General features: G+C 41.0%; 1 protein-coding gene across 1 annotated transcript; it reads right to left on the bottom strand.

Annotated features, from left to right (window-relative positions):
* Positions 1-1,103: 1,103 nt before the first annotated feature.
* Positions 1,104-17,772, bottom strand: LOC135545851 (uncharacterized). Its single transcript, XM_064973791.1, has 16 exons — positions 17,303-17,772; positions 14,576-14,681; positions 12,113-12,326; positions 11,561-11,703; positions 9,486-9,648; positions 9,308-9,363; positions 8,942-9,132; positions 8,530-8,640; positions 8,255-8,380; positions 7,676-7,780; positions 7,436-7,594; positions 6,088-6,712; positions 3,967-4,030; positions 3,655-3,839; positions 3,444-3,532; positions 1,104-1,938 (listed from the first exon to the last, which is right to left on the bottom strand). The coding sequence occupies exons 1-16, from the start codon at positions 17,489-17,491 to the stop codon at positions 1,846-1,848; spliced, it is 2,619 nt and encodes an 872-aa protein (XP_064829863.1). The 5' UTR covers positions 17,492-17,772; the 3' UTR covers positions 1,104-1,845.
* Positions 17,773-19,035: the final 1,263 nt, after the last annotated feature.

The raw sequence follows: 19,035 nt of genomic DNA, 5'->3' as shown, positions 1-19,035 counted from the left end.
AAACAGCTTCCCGACATGACTGAGGAGGCTGATTGGTCTATAACTTGTGACGTTGTATGGGTCTTTGCCAGGTTTGTGGATCATTGTGACAACTGCAGATTTCCAAGGTAGATGAAAGTAGCCTTCCGTGAGACATGCTGTGAAGAGGTTGGAAAGGAGGTGCAGGTATTCATCAGGTGCTTGTTTGATGAATGTGCTGTCAATGTTGTCTTCCCCTGGTGCTTTGTTTTTTGTTTTTTTCAGGTGAGTCTTGATTTCTTCAATGCTAACAGAGTGGGTGAGGGGATGGTCTACTGGTGTCAGATTTGAGGTGTACACTGTTTTCTGCATCTCTGACGATGGTTTTCCAGTCTTTGTCGAAGAGAGGATCACCGGGACAAGAATGAACATTTTGAAAGGTGGTTTCTGAATAGTGTTGCTTTTGTTTCGTTGTCTTCGATGAGTTGGTTTTGAGACTTTAGCACAGGTATGATGTTATTGGTTTTGTCTCCGTTGATTGTTTAGATTTTTTGCCAGAAGGTCCAGGGGTTGGTGTCTGCATCTAGCTCCATTCCAGCCATTACAATCAGTCTGTCTTATAGCTCCGCCTACCAGCATCAATTATCTTGGGTATCCTTAAGCATAGCTACAAAATCTCTTAAACTGCACAATTTGATGCCGAAATCGTTTCGCTTTCAAGTAGAATGATAAATCTATAGCTCACATTTCTATGTAAATTTAGTCAGGTCGCCCAAAAAGTTACATATTGCCACTTTAATAATCCATTTCTTTTTGTCTGTGAACTTTAATAATGATCAACATAGAGAAAGACAGTTAAAACTCAGTAATCCCATTGGACTGGATGAATCCATATTCAGAAGACAGAATATATTTACCACACAATCTAAAGGGGCAGCAGGTAGCCTAGTGGTTAGAGCATTGGGCCAGTAACTGAAAGGTTGCTAGATCAAATCCCCGAACTGACAAGGTAAAAAAGAATCTGTCGTTCTGCCACTGAACAAGGCAGTTAACCCATTGTTCCTAGGCTGTCATTGTAAATAAGAATTTGTTCTTAACTGACTTGCCTATTTACATTTTTAAAATGAAAGCATAACAGGCATATGTCAAAAAAGCAAGAAAAATGTAAATGACTTTATTAAGAAGGCACATCAACACCAAAAACATCACATTCAGTTGCTTCGGAAGTCATGGTAAAAAAACCTAGATCGCATGTGTAATTACTGGCTATTCTCCGAACCAAACACAATATGAACAACTTCAGTCAAATGATTCTGATCATTTAACACATCAACTCTGAACGTGATTATAAACGTTTTGGACAAAACTTTAACATTTTATTCACATTGCTCTGTTTGTCCCTACCAGTAAAGTTTTTCATATAAACCATTGAAATAAAAGTGCATTTATGGTCCCTCTGAGTTTGACAATGGAGTATGTTGTTACCATCTCAATAGCAAATATTTACATTTTCTACACTGGTAAAGGACACTTGAACTTGAATAACCACACATTTTTATACCACACATAATTTGCCCATGTTGCTAAATACATGATCAACTTATTTCATAGTCAACATATGATACATTTTAAATAATAGGCATGATTCACAGCATGTTTAATGCATGAGGTAAAATATGTTTTCCTGGAAATGTATCATAAGATGTATTTATTATAATACTCCAATCAAGTGTAGACATATGGATTAAATGCTACTAAATGGGACTGTTGTAAGGCCTGACAACCAATCAAATAAATATTAACATTTTCTAAAACATGAGAATGAAAGTTCACTTGAACTAAAGATAATTTAAAAGCATGATTCACTTGAGAACATCTAAAAATGAGTTAGTTGACGTTCACTTTCTGCAGGGTTATGGCACTCACATTAAGGGCATCCTCACCTGGCAGAAGCTCTCTCAACAGGAATGAAAGCAGCATCTATTGAAAATAAAGAGAAGCAAAAGGTGAATCAACATAACAGTACAAGAAAGTCTAGACATACAGTACCAGTCAAAAGTTTGGACACACCCACTCATTCAAGGGTTTTTCTTACATTATAGAATAATAGTGAAGACGTCAAAACTATGAAATAACACACATGGAATCATGTAGTAACCGAAAAAAAAGTGTTGTGTCATGGTAGAGGTGGTATACAGAAGATAGCCCTATTTGGTAAAAGACCAAGTCCATATTATGGAATGAACAGCTCAAATAATCAAAACAAAATGCAGTACTTTAAGACATAAAGGTCAGTCAATACGTAACATTTCAAGAACTTTGAATGTTTCTTCAAATGCAGTCGCAAAAACCATCAAGTGCTATGACGAAACTGGCTCTCAAAGGACCGCCACGGGAAAGGAAGACCCAGAGTTACCTCTGCTGCAGAGAATACGTTCATTAGAGGAGTTAACTGCACCTCAGATTGCAGCCCAACTAAATTACTCAGAGTTCAAGTAACAGACATCTCAACATCAACTGTTCAGAGGAGACTGCGTGAAATCAGGCCTTCGTGGTCGAATTGCTGCAAAGAAACCACTACTGAAGGACACCAGTAAGAAGAAGAGACTTGTTTGGGCCAAGAAACACGAGCAGTGGATATTAGACCGGGGGAAATCTGTCCAAATTTGAGATTTTTGGTTCTTTGTGAGATGTAGAGTAGGTGAACGGATGATCTCCGCATATGTGGTTACCGTCGTAAAGCATGGAAGAGGTGGTGTGATGGTGCTTTGCTGGTGACACTGCATGTAATTCCTTTAAAATTCAAGGCATACTTAACCAGCATGGCTATCACAGCATTCTGCAGCGATACGCCATCCGATCTAGTTTGCGCTTAGTGGGACTATCATTTGTTTTTCAACAGGACAATGATCCAAAACACACCTCCAGGCTGTGTAAGGGCTATTTGACCAAGGAGAGTGATGGAGTGCTGCAGCAGATGACCTGGCCTCAACAATCACCCGACCTCAACCCAATTTAGATGGTTTGGGATGAGTTGGGACCACAGAGTGAAGGAAAAGCAGCCAACAAGTGCTCAGCATGTGTGGGAACTGCTTCAAGATTGTTGGAAAAGCATTCCAGGTGAAGCTATTTGAGAGAATGCCAAGAGTGTACAAAGCTGTTATCAATGCTACTTTGAAGAATCTAAAATATATTTTGATTTGTTTAACACTTTTTTGGTTACTACATGATTCCATATGTGTTATTTCATAGTTTTGATGTATTCCATACCATTCTACAGTGTAGAAAATAGTACAAATAAAGAAAAACCCTGGAATGAGTAGGTGTCTAAATATTTGACTGGTACTGTATTTTTTTAGAACATTTGACAGATATCAAATATAGAGAGATAGAACTGCAACATTGATGAGAGGACATTAGGATCTTGACGCCAGAGGTCTTTCTTCCAGTGCTCTCTACAGAAACTAAAGAGGCTAGATACGCACATAGACCAGCTTCTTGTTTTCTTCACAGTCCTGGAAGAGCTTAAATGCCGACTCCATATCGGTCTTCTTCAAGATTAAATAGTTTGAATCTAAAATGAGAACATGTTGTTAGTGAACTGTGACAAACTTCTCAAATTTCTGTCCATGCATGAAAAGCAGAATTCCAAACATTTAGATAGAAAAAAACAAAAACGCTGTGTATATCACATACATCTGGCATTGATGAGATGGTGAGCTCTATCTTTGGTTTCATGCTTCTCCTCACTGCTGCGATGGGGTATAGGGCATGTCACCTCCGGCAAGCCCCCGGGCCACTGTTTCTCACGCAGGTTGTCGATATAGGAGGCAATCTGTGCTTCCGTTGGGTTCATATTATTCAAGAAGCTGTTCACTTTCCTAGAGAATATTATAAAACGTCATGCTGGGATTCTCAAAAGGACAAATGTAGATCATCCTATTACTCTGTCAGTATGACAAACCAGGACTGCAGTGGAAAAATGGGAGAATATTTCACAGTTCTTACTTTTTCAATATCGGCATGACGGGTTTCAGAATCGCATCAAATATGTTCAGAAGGATGGAATTGCCTGGAGGGCAAAGTAGGGTGCTGATTATTACACACTATTCAATGTAATTAATATTCATAACCATCCTCAAAAGGTGACTCTAATTAAAATATAAACATATAAAATGACATTGAACAAAAAATATAAATGCAACATGCACGAATATTTTTCTTTTTACTGAGAAATAAGAAATCAGTCAATTTAAATAAATTCATTAGCCCCTAATCTATGGATTTTACATGACTGGGAATACAGATATGCATCTGTTGGTCACAGACAGCATTATTACTTTTTGTTTTGTTTTAAATAGGGGTGTGGATCAGAAACCCAGTCAGTATCTGATGTGACCAACATTTGCCTCATGCAGTACGACATCTCCTTCACATAGAGTTGATCAGGCTGTTGATTGTGGCCTGTGGAATGTTGCCCCACTCCTCTTCAATGGCTGTGTGTCGTCGCTGGATATTGGCAGAAACTGGAACACACTGTCGTACACCTCGATCCAGAGCATCCCAAACATACAGAATGGGTGACACGTCTGGTGAGTATGCTGGCCATAGAAGAACTGGGACATTTTCAGCCTCCAGGAATTATGTACAGATCCTTGCAACATGGGGCCATTCATTATCATGCTGAAACATGAGGTGATGGCGGCGGATGAATGGCACGACAATGGGCCTCAGGATCTTATCACGGTATCTCTGTGTGTTCAAATCATCATTGATAAAATGCTAATTGTGTTCATTGTCCGAAGCATATGCATGCACATACCATAACCCCACTGCCACCATGAGACACTCTGTTCACAACGTTGACATCAGCAAACACACCCACACGACACAATACATGTTGCCTACCATCTGCCCGGTACAGTTGAAACCAGGATTTATCTGTGAAGAGCACACTTCTCCAGCTTGCCAGTGGCCATTCGAAGTTGAGTATTTGCCCCCTGAAGTCGGTTACGATACTGAACTGCAGTCAAAAAGACCCTGGTGAGGACGACAAGCACGCAGATGAGCTTCCCTGAGACGTTTCAGACAGTTTGTGCAGAATTTCTTCAGTTGTGCAAAACTAGTTTCATCAGCTGTCTGGGTGGCTGGTCTCAGACTATCCCTCAGGTGAAAAAGCCAGATGTGGAGGTCCTGGGCTGGTGTGATTACAAGTCGTCTTCAGTTGTGAGGCCGCTTAGACGTACTGCCAAATTCTCTAAAGTGCCATTGGAGTCAGCTTATGGTAGAGAAGTTAACATTAAATTCTCTGGCAACAGCTCTGGTGGACATTCCTGCAGTCAGCATGCCAATTGCTCACTCCCTCAAAAATGTTAACATCTGTGGCACTGTGTTGTGTGACGAAACGGCACATTTTAAAGTGGCCTTTTATTGTCCTCTCACAAGGTGCACCTGTGTAATGACCATACTGTTTAATCAGCTTCTTGAAATGCCACACCTGTCAGGTTGATTGATTATCTTGGCAAAGGAGAAATATTCACTAACAGGGATGTAAACAAATTTGAGAGAAAAATAACCTTTTTGTGCATATGGAAAATTTCTGGGAGCATTTATTTCAGCTCATGAAACCAACACTACATGTTGCACTTATATTTTTGTATTTATATTTTTGGTTCAGTATACCATTTTTTATTTTAAAAATGTAACAATTTTTCTCCCCAATTTCATGATATCCAATTGGCAGTTAGTCTTGTCTCATCGCTGCAACTCCCGTATGGACTCGGGAGAGGCGAAGGTCGAGAGCCGTGCGTCCTCTGGAACACAACCCAACCAAGCCGCACTGCTTCTTGACACAATGCCTACTTAACCCAGATGCCAGCCTCACCAATGTGTCTGAGGAAACAGTGCACCTGGCAACCGTGTCAGCGTGCACTGTGCCCGGCCCACCACAGGAATCGCTAGTGCGCGATGGGACAAGGACATCCCTGCCGGCCAAACCCTCTCCTAACCAGGACAGCGCTGGGCCAATTGTGCGCCATCCCATGGGTCTCACAGTCGCGGTCTGCTGCAACAGAGCCTGGACTCGAACCCAGTATACAATTTCAAACAAATTAGGAAGTTAGAACTAACCAGATATTGCTTTCAACAAATCAAAAAGGGCTTTGGTTGCTTCCATTTGCTCCCAGCTGGATTGTTCCTTTTTCAAACACGGAGAGTCTTCTAATTTTGTCTGACTCCCCATTTCATTTCCTTTACTCTTGGGCATCCCTCCTGACATTTTGAAAGTGAGTTTCTCCTTTTTATTCGACTTTCCACCAAAAGGATGTGTTGGACTGCCAGCGAGGTCAAATTGCGAGCTTCCATTTTCACTGGAACGTCGCAGTCTACAGAAAGAGTCAGTCTGATCTTCAGGGGTGTCTGATTTAGTTTGGGCCAGACACTCCTCTGATCTAGATAGCCTTTTGATTGCCATCTTTAGGTGAGAAGTTATGGGGTTCTCAGATTCCTCGGTTTTGTCTCCATTAACCAAAATGTCAGATTTCTCTATTGGTTCGGTTTCGTCATCTCTGCAGCACTCAATGGAAATGGGTTCTGGAGGAGAATCCTCATCACATTGGGAGATGATGATACATGGGCCCCGGGCCAGGTCATCCCTTGTATCGCCATCCAGGTTCTCAGTTGCAGTTGGGTCTGCAGCCTCCGTTGTGTTGGAATCATCTGGTTTGGGCCCTCTTCCAAGGCTGTTGTGCTTGTCCTGAAAAATTCAATGTGCATTGCAGACCTGGGTTCACATACATGTACATTTGATTATTAAAATTCTTGTTTTTGGTATGAGTATGTTTGAGTATGTTTAAATAATGTGGCCCAAATCAACTAGCTACTACTTCTGTTCGAGGTGTTTTGAAGTATTTTCTAATGTTTTTCTTAAACTTTTTACCCCTTTTATCTTCCCAATTTCGTGGTATCCAATTGGTAGTCTTGTCCCATCGCTGCAACTCCCGTACGGACTCGGGAGAGGCGAAGGTCTAAAGCCATGCATTGTCCAAACAACAACCCAGTCAAGCCGCACTGCTTCTTGACACACTGCTTGCTTAACCCGGAAGCCAGCCGCACCAATGTGTAGGAGGAAACACTGTACAGCTGGCGACCAAAGTTGCGGCCGGCTGCAACACAGCCTGGGATCGAACCTGGGTCTGTAGTGACACCGCGATGCAGTGCCTTAGACCACTGTGCCACTTAGGAGGCCAGGTATTTAGTTTAAAAAATATATATAAATACCCAAATACTTACTTTCAAATGTCTTTGAAAGTTGTGCATTGAAACACTATCACAAATACTGACTGACTGCTAGACTCACAACTGGTTTGGTTTATTAATCCACCAGCAGAGGGCATAATTTGCCATTTGTGGTGACACTGACATGATACAAGACGACCTGGCTTGGAGGCCTTGCTCAACAGGTTATTAAAATGCCTACCTCATCTTCCTCTTGGCCCGGAGTCAGGAAGTAGGCCAGGCCACTGAAGAGGCCCCACACTTCCCCCACATGATCTTCTTCAACCAGCAGCTTGTCCAGAGGACACAGAAACTGAAACACTGGCTGAGTGTGGCCCACTAGATCATCAGACACCAGCTCCTGGAGAGGACATTTATTTTTATCATATCAGATTACCTTTCTGTGTTCATTTATGCTCATGCCTGAAGTATGCCAGTGTACCTGTAAGAAGTGCTTGATGGACTTTTTGGCTTCTTTAAAATCCTCATTGATGTTCACCACAGTGCTCTCTTCTAACACGGATAGGGAGGGTAAAGTAGCAGAGTCCTAAAACAAACAATCCAAACAAGGGAAAAATAATAATAAAAGATCAATTGTATGATCTGTAGATAAGGGCGTCTGCTAAATGACTCAACTGTAAATCTGGACCCATATTGAGGATGCAAAAGGGAGACCAGTGTCAGAAGAGACTATACACTCAGACTATTAGCATTGGTTGTATCTAATTGTGCAACATCCATACGATGTCAGAGAGAAATGAAACAGTACGGTATCTGTTACATTCACAAGTCCTGCAGCGGTCTGTTTTGACAACAGTGCTGTGGTTTTGTCATCTTGAGACAACAAAATAAGGAAGTTACCATTGGTCTCATTTCTCAAAAACCTTTTACACTGAATGAATTCAATACCAAACAGCATAGCGGCTTTACATCATTTCATTGGCCATGAGGTTACATAGTGAAATAGTACCTTGTGCAACACAATAGCAACAATACAATATCCTCTTCATAATTCCCTGACCTGCCATAGGTTGCGAAAGTGGATGATGTCTGTTTGGGTCTTCCTCACGTTCCAGTGAAGGTTTTCAGGGTTGTCCCTCTCCTCCAGGTAAACTGTAAAACACAGTTCCTCGTTTTCCCTCTCCACCTACAGACAGTATCTTACTTTACACACCATTCTGGCACAAACAGGTAACAGAACGACCAAGGACATGTCTTCACACAGCTCAGTTTCATAACTAACAGTAGTTGCATTCAAAGCATTCCACAGTGACTTGTGTGCGATTAGTGACTTACACAAGGGACGCTGACAGCCCAGTGGCCAACCCGCCACAGCTCATACGACAGATTGAATTCCATAATATCCTCTTGTACACTGTTCCAGTAGCTCTCCAGATCACTGTCCTCCTGGTGAAACAAGCCAATGACAAAATAAAAATCTCAGCCGTGTTATATTTCATCCTCAGTTTGATACTTAATGTTACCAGACTATAAATAGAACAATGTTTGGGGAGGAGAGAGGACATTCAGAAATAATATGAAATAATCTTCTATTGGATAGATGGCAAAACATGTACTGTCTGTACGTATGCACTGTCTTTAGCACTGTCTCTAGAAATCAGTTGAATTGCTATTAAAAAAAGGCTAGAACAGGGTGAATAGTGCAGTGATGACTGCAGAGTTGCTCTTTCTGGTGCAGTGTCCTTACAGTGTCAGAGTCCTGCTGGTTCCGGATGGAGCCCTCCCGGCTACTGCCTTCAGTTTCGTTTGATGGACGACCCTGGATAGACATGGCCGTGACAACCAGCGCCTGCTCCCTTTTCTTCATCTTCTCCCTTTTAGCATTCTTCAATCTCATCTTGTCAAGGAATTTAGACCAGCCTTCCTTCAATTTGTTAGCTGGAAAAACACCCACATCCGATTAGCTAAGTGTCAACCTTTTTCATTGCCCTTTTCTATGTCACAAGTTGACTGCAAACTGTGATAACTTAAAGGCAGGGGAAAGAAAACACACAGAATAAACTGGACATTTTAATTAGCCTAGTGATGGTTTCAAATGCACAAATACCCTCACCTTTCTTTTTGGACTTGCTGTCACTGGTTTGCGCATCCTCTGTTTCTTCCTGCGTCCTAAAATGGCCACCAAACAAAACCAAAGCACAATTTCTTTCTGTGTTCTCTGCACTCTTGCAGCACTGAAGTGTGTTTATTAAAGACAAGAGACGCAGCCTGGTAGGAAAAGGTCCACTCACGCTCCACTGGCCTGGCTCTCTAGGGAAGCTGGAGAGGCCCTGTCAGAGTGGGACTCACACAGCTCCGCCACAGAGCTTTTACGGGTCGCTCCATCCAGCTGACTCACCACCAGCTGGTTGAGGTTGTCAGGGTCTGAGAGCCAACGCACCAGCAGGTCCAGTACTGAGGGCATGGATGACAAAGTCAATGTGATGGGATACCTACTACAGAGTAAAACCACATAGTAGTGGGACAAAACCATGTTCAATAAATACTAAACAAAAATATAAACTGCCCCATGTTTCATGAGCTGAAATCAAATATCTAATTTGGGAAGCTTATTTCTCTTAAATCTTGTGCACAAATTAGTTTACATTCCTGTTAGTGAGCATTTCTCCTTGCTAAGATAATCAATCCACCTGACTGGTGTGGCATTTCGAGAAGCTGATTAAACAGAATGGTAATTACACAGATGCACCTTGTGCTTGGGACAATAAAATGCCATTCTAAAATGTGCAGTTGTCTCACATAGGTATCTTTTGGTTATCACTACCGCAACAGCTTCCAGGAACGACACAATATTTACATCTTACAGTTATTCCGAAAATAAGCAAAAGGAACAAATGACAGATGTCTCAAATTGGGGAGCATGCAATTGGCATACTGACTGCAGGAATGTCCAATAGAGCTGTTGCCAGAGAATTAAATGTACATTTCTTAACATAAGCCGCCTCCAACATTGTTTTAGAGAATTTGGCAATACGTCCATCTGGATTTACAACCGCAAACTACTAGTATGGCATCGTGTGGGCGTGCGGTTTGCTGATGTCAACATTGTGAAAAGAGTGCCCAATGGTGGCGGTGGGATTATGGTATGGGCAGGCATAAGTTAGACAATGAACACAATTGCATTTTATCGATGGCAATTTAAATCCACAGAGATGTCATGACGAGATCCTGAGGCCCAATGTCGTGCCATTCATTCGCCACCATCACCTCATGTTTCAGCATGATAATGCACAGCCCCATGTCGCTAGGATCTGTACATCATTTCTGGAAGCTGAAAATGTTCCAGTTCTTTCATGGCCTGCATACTCACCAGACATGTCTGCCATTGAGAATGTTGGGGATGCTCTGGATCGAGGTGTACGACAGTGTGTTCCAGTTCCCGCCAATACCAAGCAACTTTGCACAGCCATTGAAAAGAACAACCTTCCACAGGCCACAATCAAAAGCCTGATCAACTCTATGTGAAGGGGATGCGTCACGCTGCATGAGGCGGCGTGGTCACACCAGATACGAACTCGTTTTCTGATCCACGTCCCTACATTTTGTTTAAGGTATCTGTGACCAACAGATGCATATCTGTATTCTCAGTCAAGTGAAATCCATAAATTAGGCCCTAATAAATTTATTTCATTTGACTGATTTCCTTATATGAACTGTAACTCAGTAAAATCTTTGAAATTGTTGCATGTTGCATTTCTATTTTTGCTCAGTATATATAGGTAAAAAGCAGACACACTTTGGCTCAAAATAACAGACCATTACGGAGAACCTTTCCAACTTGTTTCACTTTTATACCAATGGCCACCTCCAGTATCCACCATTATCCACGTCTCCCAGGTTTAAAAAAAATGCTGTTAACGGTCAAGTTTCACTGAACATTATTGAGACTCAATTAAGGTTACAGGTGCAGAAGACAGAAGTTAAATGTTTTATCTACAACAGTAAAATCCCTTACCATTACAAAGCCATAAATGTAAATTATCCAAATTATCCAAGCCGTTTCACTGGCTCCTGTGATCAGAGCCACTGACCATTATAAAAAAATATATATATATGTTTTATTGTCACATAGGTGCAGTGAAATGTGTTCTACATTATCTGCAGGTTTCAACAACACATTGTGTTAGCTTTCCTCTAAAGAGAGCCCTAGTTTAGTAACAGTATGTGCAGCATTTCTAACCTCTATCCTTTACTCATCATGATAGAATGATTAGAAACAATGGTTTCATGCTAATTTCTTCAAAATTTCCGCAATGTGCTGAGAGAATTACATGAGGCACTGATAGGCCTATATTGTGGGGCTTACCTTTTAAGGCAACTATCTCATTTAAGGCACAGTGGCTGACTGCCAGTCCCCATAGGGACTGGGGTAAAAGGTTTCGCACCAGTGCTTCAGAGAACACTCGGAGAACTTCAACCTCCTCTCCTCTAGAGCGGAACAATGGTTCTCTGACACACACACAGAGAGAGAACAAAACAGACAGATAAAATTAATAAAAATAGTCTATTTGGAATAATGACAAAGTGAGCAACAATACCTAGATTGATGATATCAGGACAGAGCATAACACATTGATAAGCGAGACATTCTATCACCGCAATACTTAATACAGGCCATTCTTCCACCATGTGACAACTTGCATAGTACCCTAGGTCACATTAAATCTTTTTTTTTTTTTAGGTTTGAAATTCAGAACTGAGGATGTTAATGATTTATCCAAAACAATCACATATACATAAACCACTTCAACAGTATAGGCAAGCGATACAGCTGTAGAACGGCAACTCAATATGGGTGATGCCATAATCTATTGCTTCTATTGATATTCTACTAGCGACTGCAGGAGAGCTGTATTACCTATGAGACTGTTTGGCATTATGGAGGTGCTGGGTCAGGATGCGAATACAGCCCACACTTGCAGCACAGACATCAAAGTCTTTGCCTCTGCTGATGACTTGATCGATGACTTGGTCAAACTCCCTCCACAGCACCTGGTGCAGGAGCTGACTGTCACAGGGCTCAGGGACGCTGTACCAGGGGAGGACTAGCTGGGCGTAGGCACAGTCAAACACTGGGGAAAACGTACACTCAAAATCAACAAAGGCAAAATAGTTGGCGAAGGCAAAAAACATTTTTTTACATTTAGAGTGCATTCGGAAAGTATTCAGACCCCTTCACTTTTTCCACATTTTGATACATTACAGCCTTATTCTAAATTTGATTATTTTATTGTTTATCCGTCATCAATCTCCACACAATAGCCCATAATGACGAAGCCAAAACTGGTTGAGACATTTTTGCATATGTATTAAAAATAAAAAACAGAAATACCTTATTTGCATAAGTATTCAGACCCTTTGCTTTGAGACTCAAAATTTGGCTCAGGTGCATTTGGTTTCCATTGATCATCCTTGAGATGTTTCTACAACTTGAAGTCCACCTGTGGTAAATTCAATTGATTGGACATGATTTGGAAAGGCACACACCTGTCTATATAAAAAGGTCCCACAGTTGGCAGTGCATGTCAGAGCAAAAATCAAGCTGCGAGGTCAAAGGAATTGTACCTTGAGCTCCGAGACAGGATTGTGTCGAGGCACAGATCTGGGAAAGGGAACCAAAAAACATTCTAAAGAATTGAAGGTCCCCACGAACATGGTGGCCTCCATTTTTAAATAGAAGTTTGGAACCACCAAGACTCTTCCTAGAGCTGGCCGCCTGGCTAAACTTAGCAATCAGGGAGAAGGGCCTTGGTCAGGGAGGTGACCAAGAACCCGATGGTTAGTCTGACAGAGCTCCTGAGTTCCTCTGTGGAGATGGGAGAACTTTCCAGAAGGACAACCAATCTCTGCAGCACTCCACCAATCAGGCCTTTATGGTAGAGTGGCCAGACGGATGCCATTCCTCAGTAAAAGGCACATGAAAGCCCGCTTGGAGTGTGACAAAAGGAACCTAAAGGACTCTCAGACCATGAGAAAAAAGGTTCTCTGGTCTGATGAAACAAAGATTGAACACTTTTGCCTGAATGCCAAGTGTCATGTCTGGAGGAAACCAGGCACCACTGATCACCTGGCCAATCCATCCCTACGGTGACACATGGTGGTGGCAGCATCCTGCTGTGGGGATGTTTTTCAGCGGCAGAGGAGACTTGTCAGGATGGAGGGAAAGATGAATGGAGCAAAGTACATAGAGATCCTTGATGAAAACCTGCTCCAGAGCGCTCAGGATCCTCAGACTGGGGTGAAGGTTCACCTTCCAACAGGACAACAACCCAAAGCACACAGCCAAGACAGCGCAGGAGTGGCTTCAGGACAAATCTCTGGATGTCGTTGAGTTGCCCAGCCAGAGCCCGGACTTGAAACTGATCGAACATCTCTGGAGAGACCTGAAAATAGCTGTGCAGCCACGCTATCCATCTAACCTGACAGAGCTTGAGAGGATCTGCAGAGAAGAATGGAATTAACTCCCCAAATACAGGTGTGCCAAGCTTGTAGTGTCATACCCAAGAACACCCGAGGCTGTAACTGCTGCCAACGGTGCTTCAACAAAGTACTGAGTAAAGGGTCTGAATACTCATGTAAATGTGATACTGCAGGTTTTGTTTTTATATACATTTGCAACAATTTCTAAAACCTGTTTTTGCTTTGTCATTATGGGGAATTGTGTGTAGTTTGAAGGGGGGGGGGGGCGATTTAATACAATTTAAAATAAGGCTGTAACGTAACAAAATGTGGAAAAAGTGAAGGGATCTGAATACTTTCTGAACACACTTCAAAGGAGCCCTGAGTATTGTAAGTGAAAGGTTACATTTGGTACTTATGATTTATTCAAAGGTGTAGGTTGAAGTGAGCTGGGAAATTCATTTTAGCACGATTATCAAAAACACTTCCCGAAAGAAAACAGTCCAAACTGGTCTGAGCGTGCCTTATACAAAATATGCCAACCAACTCGTTCCAAGCAGAGCTTGGTAAAGCAACACCCGCTTTCCATAATCCACAGCACATTGACAGAGTTATTTTTGTGTCTATTGCCTCAACATCTTTGTCTCCCAAGCCCCAGATCATGTAACATGAGATATGTCTGCAGCTGCATTTGCTATCCTATTCAACTGTGTCACAGAATACAGAAGAACTACATGTGGCTGACCAAGTACACTAAGGAAAAGGGCAGAATGTTTTCGTTATTTCATCCTTGATCTTAACAATAGACTCCGCTTTACAAATCTCTTACCCTGGCAGAAAGCCTGACAGGATTACTTTTTTTTTTTAAATGTCGAGGAACATTCTGGCAGGATCTCAAATTATGCAGAGCAAAATTGCACACCTTGCTGAAGAGATCTCTTCACATGGGGAAACTGTGTCTCCTGTGATATTTCAGCTTTAGTGCTTGTTGTATCAGTCACATCACAACCTAAATGGTCGGTGGTTTCCTGTAAGACATTTCAGATACATTACAGTAGAGTTAAGTACAGTAAAGAGTACAGTACAGGGCACAGTAAAGAGGTGATTATAGTGTTTGGACATCATTAATTCCTTACCATGTCGATTAAGTAGAAAGATGGCATAAGTTCATTTTCAATGTAAAAGGACCCATGAGCACTAACATGTGAAGTTGGGTGTCAAATGACTGGGTGTCAGTTTGACTTCTTGTAAAACCGATTAAAAAAGGGGGTCTTAGAAAACATCGAGCAGGGGGGAAAAAGGGTAAAAAGGTATTAGAAATACATCAAAACCAGTGGGGGTTGCTGAGGGGAGGCCGGCTCATAACAATGGCTGCAACAGAGCATATAGAATTGCATCAAACGCATGGAAACGATGCGTTTGATGTATTTGATACCATTCCAGCTATTCCGCTCCAGTCATTACCACGAGCCTGTTCTCTTTAATTAAGGTGCCACCATCCTCCTGTGATCAAAACACTACAATGTTGAAGTAAAGACCGCTGTCAATTCAAATCAACACATATTTAGTTTAGTAAAACAAAATCTGCCTTCTGTATGTTTTAGACACGTTGCCTTGTGCCTTGAAATTCTGTTACCAAAAACCCACATACCTTCAAGGTATTTTCTCATTTCTCTCCTTCATGAGGGAGGATAATGAAAGTTCACAGAAGTAACAAGGTAGACCTATCAATTAGTTATAGTGTTGTTACTGATATCAATTTTGTTGATAATTTATTAAATGATTAAAACTAGAAATTCTGTTACCAAATCGCTAACAGAATTTTGGAAAAATCTGTAATGGAATCTCTGCAATTGAGCTACAATGGGAAATCATAGTAGTCAACGCAGATTTCAACACCCACAGACGCCTGGACCGGCATAAATTTGGCCCTAACACAGACGTCCATGATAGGTTCAGATTTGGTTCGGTAAATCTGAACCAACCATAGACGTCTATGTTTCACAAGTTTGGGCAGCACTGTATAGTACAATAGAGTTCAGTAGAGTAGATTAGAGTTCAGTACAGTGCACAGTAGAGAACACTTCAGTTGAATACACTACAATGTACTGTACTCTACTATGCTCTACTTTACTGTACAACATCCTACTGAGCTTTACTTTGATTTTAAGACTTGTGAAACATGATAGGTTAAGACTTGGCCCAGTCTAGACCAACATCATTTGTTCTTGTTTGGTGGCAGAGCTCAAATAAAGCTGCAATATGTAACTTTTTTGGAGACCTGACCAAATTCACATAGAAATGTATGTTATAGATCTGTCATTCTCATTGAAAGCAAGTTTAAGAACCGGTAGATCTGTTCTGTGTGCTATTTCTACGCTATGCTATTTTTGCATAGTGCAGCTTTAAAATAATAGCCAGTCTGTAGAATAATACCTAAAATAGGCAAAGAAGGATATTGCATATTTCTACCTTTGCATAACAGGTAGAAGTTTTGGATACATCACAATGAAGAGAACGACTTTCGTATCCATAATTATGCATTTCTGTGTAGTACACATCAGGGACCCATGGTGAAATTACATTTCCGCAAGTCTATTACCAGGTGTCAGTCCACTTCACTTAGCGAAGTTTAAAGTTGCTACACATAGGACTTATATTTATTTGTCCATAATATACCGGGCGCTAATAAAGCCCAACAGTGGAGGTGTCATAACACCTAGCGGTCAAAGATTTAAATGATTCCAATCGGTTTTCACCATTCATTTTTTCCATAGGAGATTTTACAAACACATAAAATAAGGGCTGTGTTTCTTGTAGGCTTACCCTCGTGTGACATTTTGATAACCATGTAAATCTCTCGGACAAGGGGACTTTTATCAATATTCTCTGGAGCGGCAATCTAAGGTCAAAATGTTATGACTTTGTGGTTGTGTTATCTAGCGGAAATCGCTCTGTCATTTCCTGGTTGCTAAAATACTGTTGGCTCAATTTCAGTTCATGAAAAAAAAAAAGCGCTGAACCATCTAAATCTCAAAATAGTTTTCACAGATGTTTGAAGCTGGTGGACCAAAATCACCCACCACTTTAAAACAGGTGGTGTTATTGAAAATATATTTCACCGCGATTTAGGTGGTACAAGGGTTACTGGGCTAGGGGGGACACCATTATTTCGCGGGTGTTATCATTGCGCTCCTTTCATCACCCATGTATCCACCTTATTTTCCCCTCCACTTGTAAAAATATGGGCAATTTGCCACCAGCTATATATAGGACATGTGGAGGTCCATGTCAATAACTTTCCATTTTAATTTTATGCGTTTCATTTGACCCCACAACTACTACAACCGCAATGTTTCATTGGCTAACGACTTAATAGATTGCAGACAGGCAATCAGTTGAAATATTAAAATGTTTGGTGGTATTAATGAGTGAACATTGACATCACTGACATGAATCATAAACTGGTTACATTGTTTCTGTCATTATGTAAACAAAAGTAACGTGCATGGCTCACTTGCCCTGTTACATTGAATCTCATTATGAGCGTTAAATTGTAGCAATGATGATCTCTCGTGCAGATGAAACAGTAACACCTTACTGCAATTGAATAGTCAGTCATGACAAATGTATGGAATATTTAAATTACCTGGAATGAATGTTCTTCAGCCACATCGTCTGTCTGAGTTCCGCTTTCCCGTCTGGTCTTTATTAAAACATTTGGGGTTGATTGCCAAAATAGTAAACATAAAGCAATTTGAGCCGCTACTTGTCCGCGGTCAAATAAATACCACACAAACCCAAGAATGATGGCAATAGAGAAGCGCAACAGGTACATGTTCTCTTTTCAAGACGTCAGTCTCATTTATTCAACTATTAAGTTTCCATTCAGGTAGCTATTCAACGTTTTAGTCTAGGTCTTCATCTATAAAAACATTCATTCGTAGAGGAAAGGCAAAGGTCATTTTCAACTTGCTTGTCTTGATAAAACATTAAAAGAAAAGAACTATACACCCTGAGGAGTGCTCGTGCTCTTCTTCTTCTCCTTCAAAGTTTTATGGCAGACTACACCGGCTGGTGTATTGCCGCCGCCGCCGCCACTTCTTCTTCTTCTTCTTCTTCTTCTTCTTCGATTGGGTTTAACGGCAGTTGGCATCCAATGTTAGAAAAAGAAAAAAAACATTCCATATTGCCGCCACCTACAGTACGGGGTCTTCTTCTTTGATATTATGTCTGTCGGCAAACAAATTCTATAGGTGCATGCCGCCACCTACTGCTTTGGCTGTATATGAGGGTTCTGATCAGTTTTTTGGTTGGGTATGTAACTGATTATGGTATGGCAGGCCATCTGTTGGGAGAAGGGTGCAATTGTGGACTGCAATTTGGGGGCGTTCCTGCATGTGGCCATTCCTGCATCTGCAAAAACCACTCTTTATACTTTTAGTGGTTCATTATTAAGTTAGGACAGGCATTCTGTGGGTGGCACTGTGTGCTCTTTTTGAAGGATGGGTCCCAGTCTCTCGGGGGCCCTGGGATCTGGGGGGATGGGCTGGTGTACCGGTCACTGGGATGACAACCAATTTGGATGGGAGGAGGTTTTAGCATATGCAAAAGTGGAGAACAATTGGAGGTTTACTTAGTAGCAATTCAAATATCATGGTACAGCTATATGGACACCCAGTCATGACTTTTTAATAATAAGCTTACAAACATATCTTATGATAAATATAATTGAAACTTGTATCTCATTATGGTAAATGGTGAAATAAGTATAGTCAGTTATAATTGTAATGACTTAGCAGATAATAAGAAAACACGATGTGTTTACCTAGCTAAAAGAGAAGGAATATAATATCTATTGTTTACAGGCAAAGACACTCAAAAGGGGTGATGATATTAATTAACAATAATTTTAATCCGAATGTGCAAATTGTCCAAAACGATCCCCAAGGTAGATGGAATATTTCAAATATGTTACTGGACCATAAACAGATTTGGCTCATTAATCTATATGGTCCAAATAATGATGATCCTCGCCTCTTTGTGTATATATACGTACGTATATAGATATATAATAATGTATCAAACCTTCAAGTAATACAAGACTATATTATTATGGTGGCAGATAATATGGATTTAAATACATCAATGGACTGTGAAGGACAATAAAAAAAATGTATTCGTCACATACAAGTGTTTTGCAGATGTTATTGCGAGTGTAGCGAAATGCTTGTGCTTCTCGTTCTGACAATGCAACAATATCTAATAAGTAATATCATAACAATTTCACAACATATACCCAATACACAATAATCTAAATAAATGAATGGAATTAAGAAAATATGAATATATGGACGAGCAATGTCAGAGTGGCATAGACTA

The sequence above is a fragment of the Oncorhynchus masou genome, chromosome 9 (assembly GCF_036934945.1).
Source record: "Oncorhynchus masou masou isolate Uvic2021 chromosome 9, UVic_Omas_1.1, whole genome shotgun sequence".
In the NCBI taxonomy this organism is placed as follows: Eukaryota; Metazoa; Chordata; class Actinopteri; order Salmoniformes; family Salmonidae; genus Oncorhynchus; species Oncorhynchus masou.
Note: the sequence above shows the minus strand (reverse complement) of the source record. Positions and strands in the feature narration are given on the sequence as shown.